The 10,391-nt window shown below is 41.9% G+C and overlaps 1 protein-coding gene across 4 annotated transcripts in view; it reads right to left on the reverse strand.

The window, feature by feature from the left end:
* Nucleotides 1-239: 239 nt before the first annotated feature.
* Nucleotides 240-10,391, reverse strand: part of srsf7a (serine and arginine rich splicing factor 7a) — a 29,395-nt gene continuing 19,243 nt past the window's right edge. The window contains exons 1-9 of one of the 4 annotated variants that reach the window (XR_001290425.1): nucleotides 8,836-9,073; nucleotides 5,420-5,653; nucleotides 5,124-5,297; nucleotides 4,911-4,997; nucleotides 4,666-4,707; nucleotides 3,350-3,394; nucleotides 2,309-2,407; nucleotides 955-1,489; nucleotides 292-354 (exon numbers count right to left, since the gene is read on the reverse strand). Coding sequence is in view for 3 of the 4 variants with exons in the window: in XM_005737421.2 (XP_005737478.1) it covers nucleotides 1,396-1,489; nucleotides 2,309-2,407; nucleotides 3,350-3,394; nucleotides 4,666-4,707; nucleotides 4,911-4,997; nucleotides 5,124-5,297; nucleotides 5,420-5,643 (765 nt within the window). In the remaining variant the exon portion in view is untranslated. The other 3 variants (XM_005737422.2, XM_005737421.2, XM_013911980.1) reach the window with 3 other exon arrangements.

The raw sequence follows: 10,391 nt of genomic DNA on the forward strand, positions 1-10,391 counted from the left end.
TTGGGGAAAAAAAGGAAAAGAAATATGGCCTACACAGCAACAGCAACATTTAAAACAATCTGTATCTAGTGGAAAATTTGTTTTTATCTGCTGTACTGATTACATCTCAAACAAGGATGCACATAGACTACAGCCCTGGGGAGAAAAACCGCACGAAACCGGGACAAGACAGACAAATTCAAAAACAACAAGAAAAAAAAGAAGTTGCTGCCAGGGTGTAAAAGCAGAGAGGGTGCAGGGGTTAAGGGTTTGTCTTAGGGACAGTGGTGGAGGGAAGGGGGGGGGCAAATAGTCGCCTTCGCTCAGTCGTCTGCTGGAGTAGGGCTTCGGTTTGGAGTTGCCGAACGGGAACGACTGAAACAGAAAGGAAGAGGAATTAGCCCGCCGCAGGGGAGGGGTGGAAGAAAGTTCGGACAGGTGTTAACATTCTTAACAACAACCCTTGACCTCTCAGGTACACTTCATGTCATCTGCCTCTAATCTTTTCAGAAATAGCTATCTATGTTCAAAAGCTAAATTCATAATTGAACCCCCAGAGCAAACGCTCATTGAAATAAATGGCAGGTCTTTGATTGACACTGTCTCATGTTTTGCTTCTAGAGCTGCTGGTTAGCAGCATTTGTGCTCTAAGAAATACAGAACTCAATCCTCCCCTTACCTACAAACACAGACAAGTTGCTTCAAATGGTAACGATGAGGCAACAAGTGAGACACAGTGAGAAAAACGTATCAGACACATCATCCCACTAATATTCATGGTGCCTGTTTGTCTTTCACTCACTCACCCAAGCGCTCTCACATGCAGACACACACTTACGTACTATGAGCATGCTTGTTAAAAAGGATCAACTTTAACTTCTACAAAACACCATTTTTTTTCAGACTACATCAAGCCTGCAAATGTTTCTTTTCACCATCAACATGAGCTTGTCAGGGGGTTTGATTTTTGGTTACCTTTGGAGACAGTGGCAGAAACAACAAGTACAGAGAAGCGAAGGATGAAAGGACTGAAGGACGGATGACTACAACTTGGAGATACACTGCGCTGGGAGGCTCTTGAAGACTGATCTCTCGTCAGCTCTCTCACTTTCAGAAGCTAAGACAGAGGCGAAGAACTCTGGTAGGTAGGTAGGGGGGTCTGGTAGGTAGGTAATGGATTTAAAAATGCCGAACTGTGATCTGTGTGGGTCAGCCCTCTGGTACATCTGAAGGCTGGCTGGCTGGGTGACTCTAGTTGAGCAACTGTATGTGTGCACGGGCTGATCTCGTCTGAGCGTGTGCGTCGGTTGGAACAGACACCCATTCACTGTGGGGAGGGTTCGGTCGGTAGGTCGACCTCTTTCTCGCTGTCTAACACCAGATGCAGGCGAAGGCTGATCTCAGGTCAGCGCTTAGTCAACCTCCCGCAGGACGTACACACCGCCAGCTGGCAGACCCTGGGCCTGGGATCAGCTGCGGTGTCAGTGCAGTGCTCAGCTCCCACCACACGCTTTAAAGAAAATATGAAAAATAAACAAACTGTGCTGCAAAGATGCTTACCGCAAGTCACACCTACGGCGTCGCTTTGTCTGATCTCTGCTAGTAGCTGTTTTTACTTTTTTCCTCTTTTGATAGAGCCAGATTCAGTAAATTTTAAGAAAGAATAAAAACATTAAATTCTTTGTTTAACACTTGTCAATCCAGTAAATTTTTAAAAAGTAATAATTCTGTCAGCTTAAGATAAATTTAGACCAAGGTACATCAGTGAGGAAAATATCAAAGGAAAGGCAAGAGCAGAGGTAGTCTTTCATGTGCTTTCTTTTCAGGGTAAAGGCCTGATTAAGAGCCAAGCTGCAAAGCGCTGACAATACAGAGCCATCAAGAGCTGAAAAAGAGAGCACAGGAAAGAGATCCAGTCATTCCTCTAGGTATACCTCCCTAGACCAGACAGAGGGCCGGGATCCCTGTCCTAAACCCCACCCACTCCACTGCTGGCAGCGGAGGCAGAAGATCTCTCTGTGCTGAAGAGGCTGACGGATCTCGGAGGTCGTCCATCTCGTCATCCCGCCATCCCGTGGTGGTCGGCTGACAGCAGCATGCCGCTTCCAGTTGGAAGGAGGGTCTATTTAATTCCCTGCCTTACTCTGGCTAAGGTGGAAAAACTTAACTGACCCTCAGCAGGAACGCAAGATATCTAAAATCTGTTATTCTTGATCTAAAACTTAGATTATGTTTTGGTTTAAAGAAGAAAAAAAAAGACTAAGCATCAGAAACTCAAACTGTCTACACCCTGTCCAAGTGAGAGAGAACATCTAGACCGAGGGCTTACCTGTTCCTCTTGTGGTTAGCAGACTGAGAACGTGACCGGGATCTGGACACAGAGCGCCCTCTGGGAGCAGAACCGGACCGAGAACGAGACCTGGAACGACTGATTAAAGACAGAAAATATTTTAGACACCTTCAGATGATAAAGACGATCTTATATCTGCAGACACATGTAAATGTGACTGCAGAGCTGCATTTCCCTGCTCAGCTGAGTTCTGTTAAACACTTCAAGAAGTTCAACTCATCTTGCAAGCCTGTTATAATTAAGGATAGGCATCTGTCAAACCAGAACACTATTCGATCCTCACTCTAAACCATTCCTCTAGTCTTTGAAGATCGCTCCCACCTAACGGCCATTAAATTTCTGCCCAGTCGTGGCACACCCGAGACATGCTCCCTTCACCCGGCAGAGTCTTTACTGAGCCTCACCTTCGTTTCTCACTCACACACACACCTTTGAAGGTTTTTCCTGCTGCATGCCATTCTTAATTGCTCCTTGGGTCTTTCTGATTCTGATCTAAACTCACCACCTGTTACACACCAGGGCTGCAGTCGATTAGTTCTTAGGAAAGTTGGTAATTGAGAGAAGTGACCCTGAAGTATGTGCAGCCAAAACACCAGAGTGTCAAGTTCTCTAAATACTAAGGAAGGATGGAGGATGCTTGAAGACTTGTCCAATGTCATTTATTTATTTAGATATTACAGCCGCATTACTGCCACCTTTTGGCAGTAGTAGTGTGTTCCACTGTAACAGTAGCCAGTAAGCATCGACCAAGTCAACCATTTTTTAAATAATGTATTACTGAAGTGGCCATCACCATTAATAATGCTTGTTCATCACCACTACACCATCCATACATTAACATGAAAAGCACAGCGAGTCCATGTTACCACTGAAAAAAGTGATTTACAGGGAAGAACCGAGTGACATGCAAATGTAATTTCTCATGTAGCAGCGGTCAGAGCACAGCATCAGAGCAACAAACAAATTCACTGCGTCGCTCTAACAGTGAGTTTGGGATAAGAATAGCTGTGGACAACTCACCTTCTGGCTGGAGTCCTGGACTTTGAGCGGGCAGGGGATCCAGACCTGATGTCACAAAACAAAAAGCAGCGATTTCAATAAAACTTTGGAGAACAGCAGGAACACCCAGTAAGTACTCTCCAACTTGTTTCTTAAAGAGGTTTCAGTATCACAGACAAATGTCCATATGCTACAATAACCACACTTTGTAACCAGTTTTAACGACACGCCCATCATCAGTGTTTGATGTAAGATGGTCATAAAACTTTGTGTTTAACACTTTTAGAAGTGTTTTTAAATTTCCCCAGGTTTAAAATGTTTGAGAAACAAACAGCCAAAACATAACAGGATGTTAAGCACGATTACAGAAGACGTTTGGCTCAACTCTCTGTGGACTACCTGTGTTTTGTGCACGGTGACCAAGGAAACCCTGTAATGTGATCTGCTTTCAGTGATGCACACCACTCGCCCTACAACTGTGCAGGTCTCCTGAGGCTGCTGCCTGCGGCTCTCCTCACTGCGGCACTTTTTTCCTGCAGCAGAGGCAGACCCAGGCTACTCGGGTCTAACACCTAGTTCATGCTGGCTGCCGCCGTTTTGTCTCTTGCAAAGGGTGTTGTGTTTTGGTGTCGTTTTGCTTGCTTATGCACCTCATGATCTTTGTAACCTGGTGCATGAGGCGTGGCCAGGTTGATGACATGAATGTCACCTCCATTTCAATATCAGTCCAAGGGCTCAGATGAGCAAATTATACAAAGTGTGAGCTGGAAAAGTTGAGACTTTCTAGAGAAAACTGATGCTCAGAGAGTGAAGAAAACTTTGTCATTTCAAATATTTACTCCTATACCAGCTCTGATTCTGAGTTGTTTAGGATGTTTTCCTTATTTAAGTAGCAACAGCTACAAGAGAAGACTCCAGCAAATCCAGTAGACCTCAAGTGCCAGTATCTACAGCGACACGGCTACAGTCCTGTTACAGTTGGTGCATGCCTGTAAAACCAGCTTGTCCTGTCTCACACGTCTTTTTAATTGTTTTTATTGAGTCTTTACCTTTACATTTAAAGATTAAGTAAATGCCATGCTAAAAGACTTGTTTAGAAATGTAAGAAATACATGATGTTTAAGTTTTTTAAGGTAAGTTGGGCTAAAATATTAAGATTTCAATAATGACCAAAAGAGTTTTATTTTAAATAATTGAAGGCTTAACAGTTGACACAACTTTAGTTGCATAGTAGGCATCTGTTGTTATAGACCAACTTTAAGTCAGTTTCAGCCTCTGAGAAACTGAATTAGCAGCAGCTACTCATCTTCACTCATCATAGGAAACTGTATTCTTACCTGCTCCTGCGTCTGGAATAGGATGGCGATCTGCGTCGGCTCCTAAAAAACATAAATAAATAAAAGTTTGCACAACAGAGTTGGCAGAATAAACACCAGAAAAATTACACAGCTTAAGAGATTGCAATAACCACACGCCGACACAGTGATGAGCACATTTAGTCGTTGGCCTTTCCAAATCTACCACAACCAGATTTTCTTGTTGACATATCACAAGGTGTGTCTGTGCGTCAGTGTCGGCGTACCTGCTGCGGCTGCGGGAGCGGGAGCGAGAGCGGTAGCGGCGCCCGCGGGACCTTGATCTGGAGCGGGATCGCGATCGAGAGCGAGACCTGCAATGAAAAATAAGAAACGAGTCCATCTGCATTAGTCATCCATAACATGGCACTGGTTTTATAATGGTACAAAATGGCAAACGAGCTACATGAGCCTTCAAATGAAACATGCTTTCACTTCACCTGCTGCGACGGCCTCGCTTGCTAAAGCGGTAGCAGTCATAGGCGTAGTGACCCCTGTCCCCGCACTGGTAACACCGATCGTTGGGGTCGAACTGGCGACGGCTTGGCCGCCCACGGCCCTTTCTGGAGAGGCCTGTTGACATCTCCACACGAACACGGGAACCACAGAGGATCCTGAGCAGAACAAATCAGTTTTTCCACTGTTAAGCACAGAATAATTAAAGAAAAAAAAGAAAGAAAAGAAACACCCTGTACGTGAGACACACGAGACCAGTCCAAGGAAAACATTTACTCACTTTCCGTCCATGCCTTTGACAGCATCTTCTGCATCTCTGGGATCCTCAAACTCCACAAAGGCAAACCCAGGAGGGTTCCTGGCCACCCACACACTTCTCAGTGGGCCGTAATAACTGAAGGCTCGCTCCAGCTCCCCCTTTGCAGCGCCATTGCCCAGGTCACCGACGTACACTTTACAGTCAGTGGCCCGAGACGAGCTACGGGAGGATGAGTAGTAGGACATTTTTTCTCACCTGCAGGGAGATGGTAAATATATTTAAGACGGGGATCATAGTGAGAAGAATACATTTTTATAAAAAACGTCACCTTACATTTGGGAAATAAGATTAAATGGAGTAAACTGTTGTGTCCCATCAAATTTACTCAGATTTAACTTTTTAAAAATTTTATATAGGAAAGGCTGAAATTTCTAGAATATGCTCGTTTTCTGCCAGATGTTACAGTTAGTGCATGACTGCTGCGTGGAAGTGTGTCAGAATCTTTCTTTCTTTTAAACTTCAGGTTACTCAGAGCAGCCGGAGCACAATAGCTCAACTTTTCATTGACAAATTGTATGTAATTTGTATAGTATTTTTTCTCTCTCTTATTTTCTTTTCTAAATGTACTTGTATATTGTTCACATGTTGAAATAAATTACCAATCAATCAATCAATCAAAGTCAATGAAATTGAAGGACTTAATGGCAGATTTTCAACAACCGTATTCATGTGAGTGACACAAGGTGAAATATCCCTTTGTGCTTCATGTGAATGCATCATTAAATCCTCAGGTGTGGTCCTCCTGCCCTTTCCAAAAATTTACACTTAAATCTAAAGGTGAGCTTTTACCACTGGCTTTATAATTACCTACATGTAGAGATCAGGTTTCCTGAATTAGCGACCGTGTTTTGTGTCTCCTACTATCTGGGTTGTACCTAATGCTTATCTAGTTTGGTTAATATTGCATACATAAAGACAGTTGGAAAAGTGATTATAAACCCATGACCCTTACAGCAAGGGGGACCTGGTAGCTCTGGTATATTTTGCTGGCATGGTTTGGAACTATAGAAAGGGTCCCTGCAGATACTTGAATCAACCAGCTGTATCTAAACGGGGGGGGAGACTATATTGCAGAACACCAAGGCTGTTTGAAGGAACAGTGAGATGTTAAAGTGCCATAATTGATCTGCAATTTTACAGCGTGCCAGAAACATCCTACACCTTTAAACAAAGATCTAAGGCTGTGCGATATGACCAAAATCTCATATCCCGATATAAGACATCTATCGTCCCGATACCGATATAAAAATCACAAAAATTTTACATTTTCTGTACATTCTGAGAATCGCGGGCAGCTCGACTTGCGTAAAGTGTTTCCAGCTGGGCGTCGTGCACCTGGAGTCGACCGAAGCATGAAACTACACATTTTTAGACATAAGTTGTAACAGCCGCCGTTTTCTTTGTGAGTATTTATTACACGGCGTGCTGCGGGGCAAGGCCTGTTCTAACGTTTGAGTCTAAGGTCTATTTTTTAGCACCTGGCGGCTCTTTTTTGCTTCTCATTCGTAAACACTCTGTATTTTGAAAGGTCTCAACAGGATCTTGAGCTTTATTGTGAAAGGTTTATGTAGAAGATAAACAAGCGGACACGTGATGGTTTTACCGTTGTTGTTGCTAACGACAACGCATAAAAACAGTCGCTTGTCTGTCTGTAGTGTGGTTATATTAAATATAAGAGAAAGAGAGAACTTTAAGAAATGAATATAGCCACTACAGTGACCATCAAAACCATGAAAAAAATATTGCTGTAAACAGTTTATTTTGCGACACCAACGATAGCGTAAAATGAAACGACAGACATTTTTATATCGTTATCCGATATATATCGTTATATCGAACAGCCCTACAAAGATCAATCACCTCCTTTTAATTTTAAAGTCAAATTCAGCCATTTCTGATTCAAACATATTCCCGGTGTATCCTGTAACCCTGGCAACTGACCACATGTGTGAAATTAAACCTGTCATCAAGCTCTGCAGAAGTACTTCCCACATCACCATTTTTAAAAATGTTTAATGCAGTGGGCCCTCATGTGGTTGGCCTGACACTGTTCCACCTAGTTTAAACATGCCATTGTTCCACTCTGGCTGAAAACAAATGTAGCCAGGACCAATCTTTACCGCCTTATTTCCCACAGATTTTAGAAAAGGTTAGAGCTGAGCAGGATTTCCCTTTTCTGGAAAGGTAGAAAAAGTCAGTGACACTTTGATGGGCTCAGGAGCAAATTATACTATAGAAGTTTTGATACTGTACAAGTAAGTAATATCAAGTGGTCGGTGTGTTCAATTGGTGTCCTGCAGACAGTTATCTTGTCACCATTTCTTGGAGAAAAGGACAGATAATTGCTCATTTTAAAAACATTTGCCATCTATATCCAGTGACATGCATCTGTCCCGTTCTCGCTGACCTAAGGAGCTCTCCACACTTGGTTAAATGCCAATTTCCTAAAGTTAAATTCTAACAAAACAGAAACTCTTATCACTGCTCCAGATATTTCCACCCCAAGAATCGTAGCCTTGGTTTCCAGGTGCTTGTGTTCTAATCTACAACTACTACTCGTTAAGATGTGTTATTTTTAAGATGGAAATGATGCAAACTGTTAATGCTTTTACATTTTTTTGTAAATTTTAAAGCTTTGAAAAGCAAAGCACCCAGTATATTAATGCCTCTTACTCGTTTAAAAACGCAGAGATAAGAAATTTGGCATACTGGCTACATAAAGGCTTTCTTTTATTGATTCCGAGGTGGGTTAAAAACTGCTTAAAAAAATCCTATTGACACAGCCATTGGGGTGATTGTGTGTCCGACTTGGGTTGATCATGTCCGTTTCATTGTTTCGTTTCGTCTTCTTTTGTATCAGGTACTTAAAAGATAACCTTTATCCATCAATGCTTTTACAAAGGTCATCTTTCACACGCAGGTACGACGCTAGTCATTTATTAACCGGACCAGTAGCTTTTTGAAGTTCACTACATCTATATATCTGATAACGGCCAGACCCCGAGGCCCTCCGATCTGGTTGGATTAAACTATATTCGCTGATCGATCTGTGTAATTCACCGGCGTCTTATACAATACGATCGTTTGTCTCCCGCGTATTTTTAAGCGAACACCGCTGGGTATCCGTTCAGGAAACCGGCGCTAACCTCCGTGTGCGTCTCACAGACGGAAGGCCACGCCACTTCCAGTTCAACAACACAATTTTAAACACCAACTTTATGCACGCAAATAAGCTAATCGGCTACAAGTAAAACAGAAAAAGCAGCTCTTGTTGAGTTTGCTGCATACGTGCGAGCAGTTATTTTCGGAATTACTCGAGGCCATGGTCCGCGCTTGCCTATAAACAATGGCGGTAGCACGCGTTAGCCCGATCTTACCTTCGTCCGATGATTTCTGATTCCGCTCCTAAGACGAACTTCAGCCGCGTCAAACTGAAGCCAGACGTCGTATCGTCACAGTTCAATTTGATTTCTGCGATTTAAACTGTTTACAAAGCCAAACAGACGATCATCAGGGGCGCTTCCACATGGCTCTGCCGCAAGATGAGCGGCTACAAAAGCAAAAGAAACCAACCACCACTGCAAAGCGACTACCGCAGCTGCGCACTGTGACTTCAACAGCGAAGCCGGAAACGTCCGGTGAATATTTTCAAAATAAAACGACCAAAATGAAGAATTACCACAGCAAGAACTTCCCACTTTAAGTCCCAAAGCAGAAAAGCTGATGTACTTATAACTGCTACATTTCCTAATGACTACAACAATTGGCTCCACATTAGCTAAGCACGTGTATGGTTTCACAAGTAGTCAGTATATCTCTAATATGATCTTGTAGTTTTGCTTGCACTTCCTTGATTTAGTTTAATTTTAACCCTGAATTTTCCAAAGCGCCCGCTGATGCAAACCTCTGGACTCACAGATCGTTTGTCTACTTTAAACAAACACACAAACAAAAATTTTAAAATGTACTGCTGATATAATATGAGGATATGCCATATCCTTATTTATACCTACTGTCAAATTTTTGGAAACAAATTGTTTTAAAGATTATGAATAATAACATTGACAGTAACTAAACCTCTCCATATTAAATTTAACTCACAGTTAATCTTAATGGTAGAGCACGACACTAAAAACAGTAGGCTCATCAAAAGCATGATAAAGCTTTCTTTTTGAAATTTAAACATAAAACCTCCTGTTGAGACAAACAGTTTTAATTTTATTCAAAAACAAACAAAAACAATGTTGTAAATTGATGTTTGTTTTTTAATGTCCCCTTGTGCTGATGTAACAGATCAACTTTAATAGACAAGCTGTGCAGATACTGTCTTTATTGTATCAGTAAATGCATCCCTGATATAAAAGACATGTTCATTTCCTAACCATGTGGTGGAAACTCAAGAGATTTCAAACTTATTTTACATTGTGGGCCATTTACAGCCAATGTTGGTCTTAAGTAAGCTGGACCATTGAAACTAGCCTGTGACTCAGAAGCTTAACTGCACATTCAATCTTCAGGATATCTTCATGTAAGAAAAAAAAAAGTGCAATTTCCACACTGTGCTCATTTTTTCTGCATTATGAAGAAATGCTGGTGCAGTTATTGAAAATCATTCAGCAACTCTGGTCTTAAATTGTCAGAAATAAATGTATAAATTATATTATTCTGGTAGCTCACTGACCAAACTCACTGAATTAAATTAAGCTCCTAGGACCTGGCATCCACATTTGGGCACATCACATTTTAGGTTGTCTAGACAACAATACAAAATTTTGCTCTTTCAAATGGCTTTCAAATAAGCCATATTGCTCAATTGTTTTTATACTCAGGAAAAAATGTTGCTGTGTTCGAGTTTTGCACATCATTACTCAATTGTGGCTTTATAGGGTTCGATAGAACCCTATAAAGCCAAACAGCAAAGTGAAATTAAAAT

Source organism: Pundamilia nyererei, unplaced genomic scaffold (assembly GCF_000239375.1).
Source record: "Pundamilia nyererei isolate P.nyererei 1_Seehausen unplaced genomic scaffold, PunNye1.0 scaffold00076, whole genome shotgun sequence".
In the NCBI taxonomy this organism is placed as follows: domain Eukaryota; kingdom Metazoa; phylum Chordata; class Actinopteri; order Cichliformes; family Cichlidae; genus Pundamilia; species Pundamilia nyererei.